The sequence below is a fragment of the Caenorhabditis remanei genome, chromosome II (assembly GCF_010183535.1).
Source record: "Caenorhabditis remanei strain PX506 chromosome II, whole genome shotgun sequence".
Classification (NCBI taxonomy): Eukaryota; Metazoa; Nematoda; class Chromadorea; order Rhabditida; family Rhabditidae; genus Caenorhabditis; species Caenorhabditis remanei.
In genome coordinates, this window is record NC_071329.1 from 9,512,681 (window position 1) to 9,531,160 (window position 18,480).

Sequence of the window (18,480 nt, forward strand, 5' to 3'; positions counted from 1 at the left end):
GTGTGACTAGATCTTGAACAGTTGTCAGCTTCTTCATCAGTTTCAGTGATTCATACTTTCGATACAGGTATTTTCTTCGTCTCCTCCACCGTCCAAAAGTTCAGATGGCGTCGACGTCAACTACGATCGTATCATTTGAAAAAGAAGAAAACTATTCAACAAATAGGAGAGTGACTGTTCATCTAACTGTGACTTGTGAAGGTTCCAGCACCTTCTCTATTTGCTTTTGTTGCCCCGTTTCTTCTATTTCCTGATCGATGATTCTGCTGAAATTTGCATTTGAATTCAGGGCGGACAGATGAATTGGTCACACGATCATGCCGGGGACAAAAGTGTTTTCTGGGATTTTCGAAGGAAAAATAAACATCTTTTGGGTCGTCTTATTGTCTATTCATGCCATCAGAAACCGAGGTCGAATTGAGATGTTTCCAAGAGTTGATGACGTCATCAGGAGCACAAATACAATACCCCCTACGCAACTCATTGAGTATTAATTGTATGCAAAACCTCCTTGTGGAAAAACCCTGTAACTTCTTTGAAAAGTTTTTGAAAAAGCAGGGATGAACTCTATTTCATTTAGAATTGGTTCGAAAAGACTGTAGTAGTCGTCGAAAAATGTACTTTCTTGTCGAATTTGAACAGAGTGTGTCATAGTTCCTTTCAAATCTGAACAAAATTAGAGTCCATACGTAAGTTATACATTCAAGTCTGACGGTTTCCTTTATTATTATACTTCTAGAAGTCTTCAAAAACACCAGAAAGCCATTAAATTGAAAATCTACAGTTATAGAATAAATCATGCAAATGTTTTTGTAACACTCCAGCTATTCTTCTTCTTTCTTTCGAAATCTTGGCTATCAATGATATAAATTGTAATAATTTTCCGAATGTTCCGGTTTCTTCCTCGTGAATCTGCTCCGATTTCTCCGAAATACAGTTGCTCAGACAAGCAGATCACCATCACTTCACGAGGTCCTGCTTTCCAATAAACTCTTTGTTGTCCATTTTCATTAATGGTTTCACCAAGATAGTTTGATTGTTGAACTATACTTTGAATTGCATCTCTCATTTCCCATTGAAGTTTCAGCAACTCTGTAAATAATTGAATTCTAAATAATCAAATTCTAACTGAATTCAGCACCTTCGAGTTCCTCATCACTCAACTTCTTCGTTTCGTTCATAAAAATATTGTGATCCCTGTCTCGATCCTCCCTCGTTTGACCTTTCGGGTCCTTATCTCGTATAGCTTTTGCAGTGTTTCGCAATGGTCCAAATTTTAGAATATCGATAACATCTCTTTTCAATTTGTTGTTTCCAGAGAGGGCTTTGAACTGATGTCCGTGTCTGATCAAACAGTGAAGAACACCTTCTTTTGATACATTTGCGAGTGCCACGGTCTGAAATTATGTATCCTGTATCATTAAAGATTAACATTAATTCTTACAGTATAACTGAACTTATCAGGTGTCACAATCGGCATCCAGACCTGTTTCCGCAAGGAATAGTTCGAGTTTCCCATCGTTCCTCGTGGATTCGGATTTCTTTCGTTTTGAATTGTCACACCATGATGAACTTTTCCCAATGTAGTTTGAGGTTTCTGATTATTGTAATACTCTTGTCGTTCAATCTTCTTAGAAACTGAAGTATATGTTCCTGCATCTTTTCTATATCCAGGAATGAAAGCATCTCTTTGTTGACTGTAAAAGTGAGATAGAAACTGAATTTAAAACCAAAAATATTATAGAACATACGCAAGAAACTGCTCGTAGATATCTTTGGAACTCGGAAGAGCTTCTCCAGGAATAATATTAGCAATGACGAGAGAAGATGTGCTACTTGGTGCAAGTTTGGATATAACAATTTGATTCAAATCTGGATTGAACCAGTATTGGTCGAGAATATTTGAAGAGGAATCAGAAGAATGAGGATTGAAAACTCCATGAGATGCAGAAAAAGGTTGTTGGAGTTGATACATTTCGGCAATCGGCAGAAATGGAGTTTCCTCTCCTTCAGAATTTTATTTTTATACGTTAACTGTTGTTTACTACAAAAATTGTGATAAGAAAAAACGAAAAGTCGAGAGAGAGGAAGGGTTTTTGATGAAGAGAAATAAGAGTGAGGAATCGCTCGTTTTATTTTTAAGCGGAGAAATTGAGTTAGCTGATTTACAATTACGTTCACTTGTACTTCAAAAACGTGTTAACTATAAAAATTCATAGCCTGAGAAGAAAAAACCAAAATTCATTTATACTCGGAAAAGAACCCGTAAACTGAATAGACCGACAGAAATATTCGATGTGCATGTACAAGTATTCACAGAAAGTAACTATAATTCAGTGTAATTCATCGGAGTCGGTTCATTCGAATTGCTGGAACTGGACTCGGACATCGAGAATCTTCGAGAGGAACATCACTAACAAGTGTTCTGTTTCTTGATCGAGAGATTCTATAAAAAATCCCTTTTCTGAAAATAAATTGATATTAATTTCAGAAGAAATGAGAAGATAATCTTACCTGCAATTGTAAACATCTGAAAGAGCACTTCTAAACTTTTTTGATAGACAAGCATAGAGGAATGGATTGATTGCAGATGATATGAACAGTAGAATGTATGACAACGGCTGAGCAAGCATTGACCAGTGGGAATTACAGATTGTCCCAGTTTGAAAACTCTGAAGTATATCAGGCTCACATTGTCACAATTTTCTGAATTTTCGTTTTCAAAATTCTTTAAATTGGCCAGAAGGTCATTGCCCACTGAGTCTGAGTCTTTTGAATTCAGATACTGATAACAAAAACGGATAAAAAGAGGCATTTTGGTTAAAACTAATGCCAGCGGTCATTCTGGAAACATACCGTATAAAGAAGACGTGCGTGATGTGGAAAAGTGAGAACTGCAAAGAAGACAACAACGGCAACGAGCAGTCGAACAACTTTCCGTCGTCCTTCTGTATCCTTTGGTCTTTTCACTTCTTTCGGTTCTTTTTTCTTTATTGGAACGTTCAGAAGACTCTCTTGTTTGTATACAACAACTCTTCCATTTTTCATTTGCCAACTCGCCCCAGGAGCACTTGTATTCGCGTAGCCATTTCCATTCCCTTCCTCTAAAGATCGTTTTGAATCTGTAATTTTTTTTAAATGTTTAAGAGCGAAAGGTGTTTTTCATACCATGACTTTGTCTGCTACTTTGTCGATTACTATCAGATGTCCAGAGTAAGTGACTGATTCGAGAATAGATTATAACCAAGCACATTAATGGAATTAGATACCAAACGACAAACGAAAATGAGTTCCAAATAGGCATTCTGAAATTGAAATAAACTAGTGATGAGTGATCTGAAATTAAGCGAACTTACGCTCCTCTGAAACATGCACTAACTCCCAAATATTCATAGTTCTGTGCATATAAAAAGTATGGAAAGTTGACAGTAATACTGAGAATCCATATGATTATAGTTGCAGCCAATCGATTATCCGGATTCAACCATTTCAGCCCGGATAACGGATGAAGTACTGCTATGTATTTTTCCATGGATACAAGAACCAATATACCAGCACTTGTACAAGGCATTATATTCGTCAATCCCAAATACAGTTTGCACATAACCAATCCAAGTGGCCAGTTTCCATGGTCCAATCCAACAATATGAACCATGTTTTGAAGTATGCAGAATATAGCTACAAGTAGATCAGCTGCTGCAAGGTTGGCAAGGAAAAAGTTGGTGGGAGTTTTCATCGTTGGATGAGTTGTCATAACAAGCAATGTCATCAGATTACCTAAAAGTAAGAAGATGAATTGATTTTCAGAGTGTATCTCAGCTCTTAATTTCAGACAACTAACGTTAAAATCGAGTGCTTGATAAACTTTTACTAGACTACATCCAACCTTACAAAACTGAGAAAACACCGTACTACCCATTTCTGTACCTTGGTATATTCGATTGATATACTATGAAAACTAGAATCTACTATGTCAAGTCACAGTTTCCATTGGTGAAGTTTGTGATAAGTGGTGCAAAGAACAATTATTTCTTCGAATTTACAAAAACTCACCAGTGAGGCAGAGAATGAATACAACGGAATATATAAACATCAATGGATACTTGACAAACGTTTGATCGAGAAATGAGATGCTGCATGGATCATCTTCATAAGTCAAATTGCTCACAATTCGAAATGTGTCGTTTAACATCTGAAAAAAAGAAAAGAAAAATCAGAAGTTTAGGGGAAGAAGAGAAAATGAAGAAGCACGTGGTGGTAGTAGTCAGGAAATGATAAGAAAACAAGGAAAAGTGTGATGAACCTGGACATTGAGTCTTGAACAAATGAAAATTGTTTTTTGAGTTAGAAAATAGAATAACTATCTGCTTAAATGTCAAAAAATCCTAGAAAGAACTGAAAAACCAAGTATGTAGCCATTTTCAGACTGGGATCCTCTATTGGCTTCATTTTCGATTCTCAAGGAAAAAAGGAAAAAGAAAATAAGAAAAACTTTCTTGCCCAAAATGCAGTTCTGATCAGATAATTCTTGTCTGGTGTTCAGATTTAGGCCAGCTGTATGTCATCGAAAACCGAGCACATGTGGAAGAATTTCTTAAATTTTTAAAGTGCTGGATCTAATTTGAAGATTGGAAAATGAAGTAATGGCTAAACGAACTTATGAATCGTCGTCACATAACAAATAGAGCTCATCATAAACTTCTCAGTGACAATCAGATTTTGTGAACACGTGAAAAACGCAACTATTTCTCAAAAGTGGTCTCCTTTGGTCTTCTTGGCTTTTTCCTTTTTTACGACGCCAGCCGTCGATCTATAATTAGCCAGAATTTGCAGAAAAGATGAATGTCTATTTCAGTTCTATTTGCGATCGAAAATAATATAAAAAGTGAGAAAAATGTTTGTAGCTTGATGTATATTTTCCCATAGAACTAAGTGATTAACAACGGAAGAAAACTTCGAAGAAATGGCATGTCATATGCTTTTTGAAGTTATATTCTGTTAACAAACATCCTCAACTTTATGGTTTTCAGTTCCACGTGCCGACGCCTACTCTAATTTCATATAAGATCAGAAGAAAAATGAGAAAAAGGAGATCTCCACCAGAATAAATATGCTTATTATTAGGAGTCAATGACTTCATTCTCTTCTTACGCATTCTTAGAACTTTTCTGTTTTTCTCATATAATTTCTCACGGTTGTTATTCTCACCAAGAATTAAAACAACTATAAACTACATCAATACGATACTGATCAAGTCAAGAAATCAATGAAAGAGAAAGAGGAAAATGTCATCAATTAGATTACGAATAATTTGAAATTCTAAGAGAGTCAAATAGCTACTGAATGCGAGTGAGAGTGGCGACGCGATGGTGGAATGCTGATAAAAACGAGCAAAAAATTATTGATAAGAGATGGAAATGATAGACGGGAGGAATCATCGTCATGAGTTCAATTGTCACTGAGTCAGCCGATTTTAGAAAAGTGTTTGAAATAAAGGCAATTGGATATGATTACGGTAGTTAGAGTGGGAGTTTTGAATGGAATGGAATGCATATAGAATAACAAACAAAACTAATATGTTGCCAGTTGATTTATGGTTGGTATTTGGTATTCATCGAGATGAGGCTAATCAAGTTCTAAAATTTTATTTTATCAATTCTGTCAAAAAGTTTTATCTCATCACGATTCCAAAGCATTTTATTAAACTTTATGCCTTTCATTGGTTGATGAAATGTTGTATTCTGAAACAACTGGACTTCCCCAATGACATCAGGTGATGCACAATCTTTTATGGTTGTAAACTCAAAAATTCGAGACTAAATTAGAGAAAAATTCTAAATTCGTTTTCTTGGCTACAGTAACTTATTCGGCAACTAATATCACGAATGCTGTTTGCTGGGGTTCGCATTCATTTTGAAAGTGCCGTACTAGTAGAATAAACATATTAATTAAATTCAAAAACTATAACAAAACCTTCATTTGTTTATTTTTCTCTGCTGTTTTTTCTCTTTTTGAACAAAAAATACGGGGACATAAGGAAACGGAGCAGGAAGTTTTAAAAACTAATGCATATATTTTTTCTTATTTTTGTATTTGCAGGGGTTTGTATTTTTCACAGAAGAAAACAGAATGGAATTATATTAGAATTATCGTTTTTCTTGTCTGGATCATATCAATTTATCCACATGTAAATTCTCTCAATTCTTGAAATAAAACCCGATAACAAAAGAGCATGATCAATGTGCTATGAAGAGCAATGAGTGTACTTTTGAAGTCACAAAAATCATCATAAACGAATCAACCAATCATCAAGAATTCCCTAGAAAACAATATGAAAAATAAGCTCAAGAATATTCAAAATCGACAAAAAAGCGGTGATGAAAAGAAAGAGAATGGGTCGATATAAGGCAATAATAGAATATTCAAAAAGGGTAATTTCACTTGGGAAGATTACACTTTGAAGAGAGTACGCTGAAATTGAAAACCCTCTGCTTTTGTTGAGTTTTGGTAGTAACATTAGTAACATCAAAGTTCTCGAAAACTCAGACAGACACGTATTCTTTTTTTGTTTGCAGAGAAGTGTCATTGGAAAGAAAAAGCTGTAAACTTTATTTTGGTTAAGAAGAGGAAGAAAAAACTATTTCAGAGAATTCTTTTCAGAAAATGAAATGACGATTTCTTATTTGGGTTCAAGTTTATTTAAGGTGGTATCTCATTCTGTCTTGTCAAATATTCATTTTACTGAAGAGACTGCGTGTTTTTTGCCTTTTTCATTAAAAATCTTCTCCGATGAAGAGAAAAAGGAAAAGAAAACGAAGGATAATTCTGATGATTTTTTTTTGAATAGAAAAATTGGATTTGTCTCTTTCAATCCCAAAAAATTGGAGACGACTCGTGTTAGGTTTCTGAAAATGTTTGAGCCATTCCATCTAGATGCGAATGGAAAATCCGAAATAGCGTGCCTGTTACCTAACTTTCATGACTGAAAGTCCATTCGAAGCCTATAATTTTAGTAATTATTAGGTTTCAATTTTAATTCTCCATAATATTTTTTGTAAGATGTTTGTAGTCGCTTATCAATAACATCTATTTTCTTGAATTCAAAACGCTCAAACATAAATATCCAAGAAATTGTGAAAAACTGTTCAATTCTTTTTTTGAATGAAAAGTCAAAATGGATGAATTTGTCTCAATTCGTCGACGGAGCAACAAGAAAGCACTGGCACCGCCCGGAATCGAGCTCCACACAACGCCTATATCTGATTTCAGAAAGAAGGCAAAAGAGGAGGTTGCAGCATAATTTGGTGTCGAATTTCATAATGTTTGACTCGAGAGAAAGCCCCTGGCAAATTGGAATGTTTTATTGCTGGTTTAGGAGGAGTCGGGAGCAATTTTAGGAGAAAAAGACATGGAAGACAAAGGGAAGAGCAGAGTACAATCAACCTCTCACTTGGTTTTCTGCACGATGAGTGACTGCGCATCGAGTTCATGAAGACTCATTTCCGGCATTGAATATTATTTTTGTTTGGTGGTTGAGGGAGAAAAAAGAAAAGTAGCAGAGAGGGTGGTGGAAAAGGACAAATGAACATATGAAAAGTGGAAAAATTATAATTATAATACAAACTATCATTGAATGACACAGGGAAACGATGGATATTAATTATTTCTTCTTCTGGAATCTTTTCAGAATCTTTTTCACGTTCTGAACGTAGAATTGTTTTGTATGCGGATGTACTGGGATGTCGAATATTACTGGTTCGTTCTGGAAAATAAATTATTTATAGAGAAGAGAATAACACAAATGGAGGAAAGACGGGTTGGGTTTTCAGGAAATTGGAGGAAAACAATTGAACAATCAACAGAGGAATATTCCTTTTTGATTCAATGAAAATGAAGATATATGTATAGTCAAAATCTTCAAATTTCAGATCTCTCTCAAGGTTATATTAAGCATTTCAGAAGTCATCATACCCCTACAATTACCCAATATTCCTATTACTATCGGAAACATTCATTTCCTAAATGGAAAACACCATTTCAGTTTTTGATTCCCATTTCCAAATTCTCACCTTCATATCCAAGTTTTCGTTACACAAACAGCAGTTGATGAACTTTGTGTATCCATCAGTTGTGCATCCATATCCTTCATGAATGTGTCCGAATACGTGATACTTTGGTCTGACTCTCTTGAACACTGTATTCAATAACTCAACACATCCCATTCTCTGTCCATTGTTCATCATATCCCCATGACCTGAAAACGGGTACTTTGGACTTTGAATCGAATGAGAGGACCACCCTACCTAGTGGTGGAGTATGTGTTAAAAGTACGTCAACCCCAGTTGGGATCATATTCCATTTGTCAAGAAGAGATTGTCCACGAGAGAGGTTGAAAGCCCAGTTGTCCACTTTTGGTTGCCTGAAAAAAATAGAAAACACTCGAAAGAGTTTGAAGGATCGCTCTAACCAAGGAGTTCCATAAATAGTGATTCCGAAGAGTTCGATAACACTGTCCTCCAAATAAATTGCATTTGAGAGAAGATCCTGAATCAACAATACTGTTTTCTGATTTTTGTGTTTCGATCATGCTCACTTTTGCTGAAATTCCACCTTTCGAATCGGAGTGAATTGCTGATAACAATGCCTGTTTCAGCGCCATTTCCTTAGGTTCTGACTCCTTGTCTGCAAGAAAAAAGCGATTGTTGATCGGTGTGATCTTTCAAATTTTGCTCACTTAATTTCAGGAATGTGTCGTCAAATGTGCATTCATGATTGCCTCCTATCACTACTTTATACGCGTATTTCAGTTTTCCAAGTAATTTATTAAAGTTGTGAACTTCATTGGGGAGACCACATGAAGTGAAATCTCCAGCAACAAGGAGAACATCTCCAGGTGGAAGTCTTGATAGATCCATTTGTTCTCCATGAGTACATCCAATACATACAAATCGAACGTGATCGGGTTTGACTGGAGTATCCAATCTCATTTGACGTACTGGTTTCACTGGTCTCTTCTCTTTCAACATCTCCCAAGCGAGTGTGGGATCTTCAGTGTATTGATGAAGTGGTACCTGGAAATAGATGAACTCTTTCTCGTGAAAAATGACACTCATGAAAGAAAGTGTGTTATTGGCCCATTAATTTCACATTTTGGTTGTTTTCAAGTTTTTAACGAGCTTCAAGACACGTGTCATGTGTTGTCTGGCAGAGAGATGAGACTCTTTGAACTTACAGTTCTACCTCCGCCAGGAGAAATTGAATCTTTTCTATTTGGAGATGTTCCACTTATAGATCCACCAACTAGGGAAGTTCTTCTTTGTCGGTTACGGTAATCATCTCGAATGGCTTGATCTTGAAAGATCGAAGTAGTGCCAAGAAGATTTCTCGACTTGGAAAACATTTTCAGGCTAGAAGAAGAAGAGAATGAAGATCGAGAAAAAAAGAAATGAGAAGAAGTAGTTGCTGAATGACAATCCGAATGAAAGATTTATGGCGAGTATCAATGGATTCTCAACGTGTCGAAAACACACTGCACTCAAAATGATTTTCGACCGACGGAGGGCCGATCAAAGAGTTGAAAAAAGAAGAAGGAAATGAGTAGATGACGCTGTTATATGAGGTCATGAGGTGACAGGAAACAAGAAAAGAAATGAAGTTGCAAGTTGAGGAAAAGGGAACAAGAGCAAAATAGAAGAAGAAGAGACTGGTCAGTTTTAGTGGTTTTCGCTCTTGTCAAAAATATCTCCGTGTAATCTGAAACCTTGAAGAAGAAGAAGTTGAAACTCAGCCACTCAGAACTCTGTTGAAAATGTCAATCTGACAGAGAAAAGGTGAGAAAATGTTCGAGTGTTTGGGTGGATCATCTGATGAATAACGAATCAAAGACGACCATCATCGGGAGGATCTCTTATTTCTTCTTCTTCTTTTTCGTTCGAATCAAAATGAAAGACTCAACAACAGTTGGTAGGATATGAAAAGATGGATTGTTTCTTCTTTTTCTTCTTCTCTATTGAATAGATTGGTTGGAAACTCTGTGGGGAACACATTTATCATTTTATCTCTTCTTTTTCTCATGAAAACACTCGACTTGGATAAAGAGCATCTGCTTCTTTTTCTTTAGATTACTCACTGGATTCGACAGTTTTCTTCTTTGTTTCTTGTCGAGTGGAAGGCCCGAAGCAATTGAAGAGCGACGACTTGGTGATGCGTTTCCTAGTTCGAAACTGTCAATAATTATTGATCCAGAACTTCTTCCTGAAAAGAGAATTTGAATTAAAGAAAAAGAAAAAGGGAAACTCACTTCTGTCTCGGTTGAATCCGACAAGTTCCTGATCTTCCATCATTGGTTGGAGGTAGGATGCAGTACGACTTCTCGATGGAAACATCATCTTCTGAATTTTCCATTTAATAGTAAACGTAGTGGAAATTTTGAAACTTTAAAGTCGACTAATGAACATTATAATGTAAAGTGATACAATTCAGTTACTTTGCTTTTCGAGAAAAGTGGTGAATGTTTGTATTATTTTTAATAGTGACTTTCAAGAGTGAAGCTAGGTAATGGGTCATAAGCGTACAATACATGTTATGTCTTAATTGAGTTTTGATTAGAGTGCGAAATTATAGTGCGCATTGTAGAAGAAAACGCCTAAAGAAAAAAGGAGGTTTCGCTAAAAATACATCTGTACCATAGGTAGTGAAAGAGCGTTACTAGTATACGTTGCTGAAGGAAACTAAAATTCTTCTAATCGGGGATTCTCTAAAGATTCTTTCGAGAAGAAACCAAGACGACTTGGCAACTCTTCGTAAAATGAAATAAAAGTGGAAGTTGTTCTTTTCATTGGGTTGATGAGAAGTGACCAAAGCACAGAAAAGGTCCTCAAAGGTACCCGCCGTTGTATCTTTCATCTTCCTCAGCTTCTTCCATCTTCTTCTTTTTCTTTCCCCTTCTTGATTTTCGATCAAACTTCTCTTTTCTTCCATTCCATTTCTCAATGTTCCCTCATACTTACCTCATCTTGTGGCACTGGTGCGGAGCTTCTAAAAACACAAAGATTGAAACATAACACAAACAATGATAGCAAAAAAATGGGACGAACCTCCGATTGAGTGACACTTTGAGCAATGCAGGACTCAGCATTTCTGCAAAATTTTTGATTTTTTGGACAGTGAAAAGTTGGGAGAAGAGTTCTTGAAGTATCGATATGAAGAAGAAACAATGAAACAAGAGAGGAAAGAAAAAGAGATTTGAGAATGTTCGAAATGGAAAGATGTTGGGCGTATCATGGAATTGGGTACTTGGAGAAGAAGGAGAAGATCATTTCAGGTTGAGTGCAAAGATTTTGGAGCAACTGAGAAGTTTAATGGGGACAAAACACATTCAAGTAATTAAAAAGAACAAGGATTCTGATGAGAGTTTAAAGTGATTTGGAAGTTGGAGTATTTGGCTTCCTACTAAAACTCTCTGGGATAAAAGTGATGAATTGGAAGCTTGAAAAACATTTTAAAACATTGAGAAGAGTCAAAATATGTGGGTCGACTCGGGTCGGCAGAAGTGACCTGGATATTGATAAACAACAAGTACCAATCAATTCAACAACTTATTACCATGGCATGTTCTCTCTGGATCTTTCTTCTCACTACCTCGAGAAGCCTTTTCGATTTTCGAATTCAAATTTAGTGTTAACAATGGAATGAAACTTCTCACCATTTCTGAAATAAGAACTGAACACTGAATTCAAGGTATAAAATCTTGCTGACAGGCGAAAGAAACCAAATGAAATTCGAACTGCAAGTGAAAAAGATCAATCGAAGACCGGCAGTGCGATCTTCCTAGTGATTTCATAATAATTTACATTATAGCAAAGCTCCAAAAAAACAACCGTTTGCGTTCAACCTGAAACCGGAGATTAAGAGAAGAACTCCAAGGGTAGGATAAAAAGACGGATGTATACACATCTGATTTCAATTCTTGGATTTTCTAAATTCTTAAACAAATAAAAAAAAAAGTTTTTGCCCTGTTTTCAAATCCTATTTCTTTTCCTCTAAAACCAGTATGATCATTTTCGAAGTTATCTTGGATACGTATTTCGATTCCGCAGAAACCAACAATAGTAATAGTAAAAGAACTTACTTGAGAACATGAACCATTGAAAAAAGTAAAGTGACTGGTTGTTGGAGTGTTGGAACGGAGACGGGGAGGCCGTCTCATCAGGTGTTGATTTACTCGCCACCAGTACCAAACGACTCCTCCTTCCTTCCCTTTTTCCCTCAAAACTCACTCCCTCACTTCTGTCTCGCCACAAAGACTTGTCATAACTCATCAATAAACGTTTTTGACACCCCACAACGGGTCACAATAAGCGATCAAAGTTGAGAGAGCTCCAAGGGGCTCAGAAAGAATTGTGAAATGATGAGTGGTGCACAAAAAACACGGGGAGATCCGATGTGGCGGGAGACGAATTGAAATCAGAGGGGTCGTCGTGTAGTCGAATGATGGATTAGGATGGAAACAAAGAGGGCGGTACAAGATGTAATTGAAAAAGGTGTCGAATCACAAGATGAGTATTTACGATTATTCTAGAAGTTATTGAAGAAAATATGAACAAACTCGTGCTACTCCTGATTGTGAAAGTGGTTCAAAATTATTGGTGTTGTTTCAGAAGCACACACTTTTCGTTGATTATTGGTTCACAAGAATCACTAGAGAGTCTCTCAGAGAGTCTATAAATAAGGGTCCATTATCTTCTATTAGTTATCTTTGTGGCTCATCTCTAAAATATTTTCCACCATTATCACCACACAGCTACCAAAATGTTGTCAAGTGATTTCTGATCGAAATGAAAAAGAGTGTAGATGTGTGCATCTTCATATAACCCTTTCTCTTTCTTATATCTTGTCGATTAACCTTTTGACAATAAATCAGACGCTCCCCCAGACAGCTGTCTTCTGCTTCTTCTTCCTCTTCATTCGTACCGCCCGTCGCTTGTTTTCGTCTTCTCTGAAACTGTGCGACGATTCCATCAAAATTGAAGCAAATAGAGATGTAGAACAAGGGGAAAATAAAAGCAAAACACGGAGAAATGATGACAAGTGACTTCTATTTGTACTTGAATTGATGGGTAACAAGTTCCTTATTTTGAACTTCGTGTTGTGTCTAATGGAAGAAAAAGATGATTTAGGTGCACTCATTGCAGTTCTGGTAACGAATCGAAGGAAAACGAAACGTTTTTTGTGATTCCATCGGCAACAGAACTGTTTTCTCAATTCTAGAAAGAGAAAAGATGTTTCGAAGTTTCAACCAGAAGCTTCTCATTTCTTGCATAATTTTCAATTTTGCAATACTCACAGTGGCTTTTTTAATCTGAATTTTCTGAAATTATTTTCTTGCCCAAAATCTATGAGAGCGTTTTCTGATTTCAGTTACTTTCTTATACTTTTTTTTTCATTTGAAGCAGAATTGAGCAGATTGTGGAGTTTCGAATCGCATGATGTTAACAGCTGCCACGATAGTTAACCGGGTGTCAACCTAATTACCCTTTCACCCGCAGAGCACCCATACATCACTGGAAAAAGATGCGGGCTTTGGAGAAAACTCATGATATCAAACAACGAAGGAGCTATTTTTAACAACAACTTATTTTATTAGAAAAATGAACGAACCAGCAGAAATCGTATAACTCGAGATCGTTACACAATTAAGAACAACTTCAAAGACAAAAATGGATTTGATGTACAGAAAAAGATCAGATATTTGATTTACCATTGCGATGCGTTCCATCCTCGGTTACCACCACGACCTCTTCCACCACGTCCTCCTCGGAACCCGTCATTGCTTCCCGGAGCTCCGTATCCACTATCACCACCTCCATATGCACCACGTGAAGAATTACTGTTCCAGTCACCTCCCGCACCACCGTAACCTGAGTTGTTGAAATGATGATATCCCATTCCAGAACGGGGAGGAGGATAAGGACGATTTTGAGCATATGGGCGTCTTCCGCGTGTGTAACCGCGAGAAGAGAACATCTTACCCCCGGGAGCTGAAGTTTTTGTATTTTCGACTAAAATAGTTAAACATGCACACAACTAGCGGGTGGCGAACAAAAGCGGGTTAAGACAAAAAGGGAGATATGGAGGTTTTCAACCTGTCCTTGCCATAAAATTACCTGGAGAGTAGCTTTGTTGTGATCCTGGAATGTTTTGATAGGACGAGTCGGCTTGAAAAGATGAATCTGAAAATTAGCAAACATTAGACATGTGGTGTGGAGGAAGAACCTACTATTCGACGAAGTTGGTCCCCAATCTGAATACGAATTGTTTGAACGATTTTGCGGAGCTGTTGGCATTTGAATTATCTGAAAATAAACATGACACTGTTTGACTATGAAGAATTATTTCATACGGCATTGTCTGTAAGCAAACTATCTCTGATTGGACCAGCTTGCGACATGAAATCTTCAGAAGATATGTCCCGAAGAAGTTGACGAAGTTCCGCATCGCTTGAATTCATAACACCAAGCGACTCTGGATTTTCACAAGATCTTACGAGAAGGGCTTCAATGCATGGGCGAAGACCCACGAGAGCAGCAGCAGTGGGAACATCCATACGTATTGTTATCCTGAAAAATTATCAGATGGATGCGGGCGACTTAAAATAGAAACAAACGTGTCGTCCACTCGAACAAGTCCTTCTCCAATACACTCAATTTTGCGACTGCCGAATACGAGGAGTTGAATTGCAGTGATGACAGACATTCCTTTACAAGAGATACATCTAGTACGAACTTTTTCGGTGAACACAAGAAGGGGACTGGGCAATTCCATTTCTTGTCTATTGTTCATCGGAACGAGTACTGAGTATTTATTGATCAGAGCGCTCGACTGTTCTATAGTCAATACTTTCCGTTTTCCTGTGTAGTAAGCGACATTTGGGTAGAGAGCCATCACAAGTAGAGATCGCATCAAATTTAGTTCACGATCGGGACCATTCACGTTAACTTGTACATCGAAAAGAATATCTTCTGGGAAGGAACATTGATTGCGAAGGACATCCACCAATTGTCTTCTTGCTCCTCTTAAATATGTTGTTTAATAAAACAAATTGTGATAAATTTACTTACTCAGTCATTTTCAGAACAGGATTGCTCACTGAAAAACGCTCACAGAATTCCCGTTCAATGGCAGCTGAATTTCCCATTTGAGAAGCTTCACGATAACTTTGGAAAACGGAAACAAGTGCAACGTGATCCGAAAACTTGTTTCCAGTGAACTTTCTTTGAACACCACTCAACCGGGAATGGTGTTTCTCACGTGGAACAAATGGAGTCGGGAACGACATCGCTGCTGCCACGTCACACATCACCGAGCCAGCACCAAGAGCAGTTCCGAGAATAAGAACTTTGGCTATAACCGGCTCTATTGGCATCCGAGCAAGCATTTTTCCAAGACTGGTCAATTCCAAATTACGATCAAGAGCTCCCATAGCTTGCAAGACAGCTTCACTTTCAACAACCATATCATATGGAGGTGGCTCAAGAGCTTTTCCAAGAAAATCTCCAACAGATCCTAGGCGGAGTAGTTTAATAGTCAGAGCGATTTGATGCAGCGGGATACGGAGCATTTCAGCAGTTCCATGTTCATCGAGAGATTCGAATCTCATTCTACTGCACAAATGGAATGCATATCCAGCACGAACACGTCCAGCACGACCTCTTCTTTGAATTACATTAGTCTTTGAGGCCCATACAGTTGCAAAATGAACCATATTGTTGTTTGAAGTATACATTCTTTCTTTGGCCCTGAAAAAAAATTATCAGAATAAAAACCTTTCGTGAATAATTGTTTTTCTTACTTGCAAGAATCAATGACATAGACAACGTCATCAATAGTAATACTGGTCTCCGCGATATTAGTCGAAATGATAATCTTTCGCTTGTTTGGATAATGATTGAACACTTTCCTTTGCTCTTGACTTGTCAACTGCGAATGTAACGGCAACACTTCATACTTTGAAGTCTGACCTAAAGGATAAATTTTCAATTATAAAAAAGAAAAATATATATCACGTACCGAACTCCTGATGTTCTAAAAGGCGATTACAGAGACTCATGATCTCTGCCCAACCAGGAAGAAAGATAAGAACAGCTCCGTCGACTCCACGGTTAGCAATATCTACTAGAGTGGCTTCGATGACTCCATATGGAATATCTTTCTCCGAAATACGAGACATGGCAACTTTTAGTGATTCGTTAATTGAGGGATCAGTTAAAAGATTCATATTTCTACCCTTATCATCTACTTCCTCGTCTCCCTCGTCATCTTCCGGTGGAGCAGCGCCCTTCTTCTTTTTTCTTTGTTCTGGCTCATCGGGCATGTAGCGAAGATTTTGTATGATATCTTCCAAATAGAATGCTAAAAAACTAGAAACTGTATTATTGAAAAGAGAAATAAAAGCACCTTGAACAGGAAATGTTCTTCCATGCATTGTGATCACTGGAGTTGGTCCAATTTCCGGAGCTGATCCGAAGAAGTTGGTGAACAAATTGGTGTCAATTGTGGCTGACATCAAAACGACGCGAAGATCTTTGAATTGACTGATCATATCACGAAGAACAATGAGTACGAAATCAGTCTGTAAATCAATCGATACATCTTAACATTTCACTTAGATATACTTACATCAACGTCTCTCTCATGAATCTCGTCAATGATAACGTGTGAAATTCCACGAAGTCCGTTTTCCATCATTCTAAGCAACACTCCAACAGTACAAAACATGATTGAACCATATGGACGCGGAGTGGCATTGTCAAACCGAACATTATAACCGCATGTTTCTCCAACATCTTCTCCTCTTTCGTTGGCAACACGTTCAGCAAGAGATATGGCAGATATACGACGAGGTTGTGAGACTACGGCATTGAAATGAGCTGCTTGCTTTTTGTCGATGAAACTTTCGAGTAGGAACTGAGCAACTTGAGTACTTTTTCCACATCCTGTCTCTCCTTTGATCAAAGTCACTCGATTATTTGCAACAGTCTGCACGATGTCATCACGGAATTGTGCTACAGGAAGATCTCGACGTTGAGCGTTGATTGCGTCCAGTGGTTCTCCTAGTTTGGCCTCTTCTTTTTCGTTGATGCGTTGACTGATTTGTTCCATCGTCATCTGAAAGCAGTTTAAAATATTATTTTTTTTAAAGAAAACAACTTACAAATGCTAGTGGCGGTTCGTCAATATTCGATGCTCTCCATGGATTCCAATTTTGAAGTGGTGGAGCCCAAGAGATGCTTGAAGCAGTACAATTTTCAGAAATAGGAAACTGTGCTAGTTTGATATCAGTAAGAAGTGTCGTAGGAGCTTCTGCTGACGAAGTCGCTTCATCAATGATTGGTAACTCAAGGCCACAGGATTTAACGTAATCAACAACACGCGTTGAGAGAACTTCTGGGAGGCTTACGCTGATGTCAGGAAGCTGAATGTGAATTTGTTTTAAATGAAACCCTTTATGTTACTGCGAAATCAACCTTACCGTGCTGACTTTGTTTTTCTTAGTTGGCCCAGTGTACGCTTGCATTATGTTCAGATGGAACATTTGGCGCACGACATTCATAGCACATCCGGATTCCGAAACTTTCTTGTTAGAACCAGAGCCTTTTCCGATGAGTGCTGAAAAAACTTTTTACAGATGCAAGATCCAAAATAACAACGTACTTTTATTCAGTTGAGGGACATAAAGCTGAGCGGTCGTTTCCATCGTTCTGGAAAACTATTCGTTAGAAGCTTTTTTTCTGGGGAAAACTAACCTGACAGTATTTGCTTCTTTTATTTTAGTTGTGTAAACAACTTGTGGAAGTTTCATTTTTTGTGTATACTCGTTCAGAGCTTTTTTAGAATTCTCCATTGTCCATCCTCCATGAAAACTTGATTTATGATCAACAGTTTCAGAAGCGGTGATTTCATCCGCTTTTTGGGTGACATACTCTTCATGAGTGCCTTCATCTCGTTGATATGCGTTACTCCACGGATATCTAGGTTTCTTTGGTTGAGCGTATTGCGATCCCTGTGTATCGTTAGAGGGCATACTCATTCCATCCTCCCCTCCACAGAAGATCGTCCCGGGCTCCGAAGAACTAGCATCTTGCCAAGTTGGTGTTTCAAGGCTCGAAGACGTCAAACTCGGAATTTCGCTTTGCTGCATCTTTCCGTCTCGAACCAAGAACTGGCAAAAGTCGAGAGCAGCATTGGTTGCAGCATCCTAAAATTTAAAAAAAACTCTCCTTAGAAACTTGACAAACGAATTCACCTTTTTGTTCGAGGAGTTACCAAATGCGACATAGTTGAAACTAGGAACGCGTAGTTCACATTTGAATCTTGAACGAGCGCCCCTTGTTTCACCTTTCGTGTCATACGCAGGATTACCGTATTTGTTTCGACCAAGCCATGCATATAGAAACTCTTTAATATCTCGGGACATCTAAA

At 37.6% G+C, this 18,480-nt stretch overlaps 4 protein-coding genes across 4 annotated transcripts; all 4 read right to left on the minus strand.

Moving 5' to 3' along the window:
* Positions 1-796: 796 nt before the first annotated feature.
* On the minus strand, positions 797-1,975 carry GCK72_005617 (uncharacterized protein; the record flags this gene model as incomplete). Its single annotated transcript, XM_053725262.1, has 4 exons — positions 797-1,092; positions 1,142-1,397; positions 1,445-1,697; positions 1,752-1,975. The coding sequence occupies 4 exons, from the start codon at positions 1,973-1,975 to the stop codon at positions 797-799; spliced, it is 1,029 nt and encodes a 342-aa protein (XP_053589456.1).
* Positions 1,976-2,343: 368 nt separating this feature from the next.
* GCK72_005618 (uncharacterized protein) lies at positions 2,344-4,192 on the minus strand (the record flags this gene model as incomplete). Its single annotated transcript, XM_003116910.2, has 6 exons — positions 2,344-2,464; positions 2,515-2,672; positions 2,857-3,122; positions 3,169-3,305; positions 3,357-3,777; positions 4,054-4,192. 6 exons carry the CDS (start codon positions 4,190-4,192, stop codon positions 2,344-2,346), a joined length of 1,242 nt encoding a protein of 413 aa, XP_003116958.1.
* Positions 4,193-7,660: 3,468 nt separating this feature from the next.
* On the minus strand, positions 7,661-10,388 carry GCK72_005619 (uncharacterized protein; the record flags this gene model as incomplete). The annotated part of the gene is made up of 8 exons (XM_003116886.2): positions 7,661-7,762; positions 8,070-8,254; positions 8,304-8,419; positions 8,468-8,544; positions 8,594-8,682; positions 8,735-9,071; positions 10,130-10,254; positions 10,301-10,388. 8 exons carry the CDS (start codon positions 10,386-10,388, stop codon positions 7,661-7,663), a joined length of 1,119 nt encoding a protein of 372 aa, XP_003116934.2.
* Positions 10,389-13,755: 3,367 nt separating this feature from the next.
* GCK72_005620 (uncharacterized protein) lies at positions 13,756-18,475 on the minus strand (the record flags this gene model as incomplete). The annotated part of the gene is made up of 15 exons (XM_053725263.1): positions 13,756-13,919; positions 14,166-14,231; positions 14,279-14,354; positions 14,402-14,618; positions 14,666-15,073; positions 15,120-15,797; positions 15,851-16,019; positions 16,069-16,410; positions 16,456-16,630; positions 16,678-17,166; positions 17,213-17,473; positions 17,531-17,667; positions 17,713-17,759; positions 17,805-18,256; positions 18,305-18,475. 15 exons carry the CDS (start codon positions 18,473-18,475, stop codon positions 13,756-13,758), a joined length of 3,852 nt encoding a protein of 1,283 aa, XP_053589457.1.
* Between the last annotated feature and the right edge of the window lie 5 nt (positions 18,476-18,480).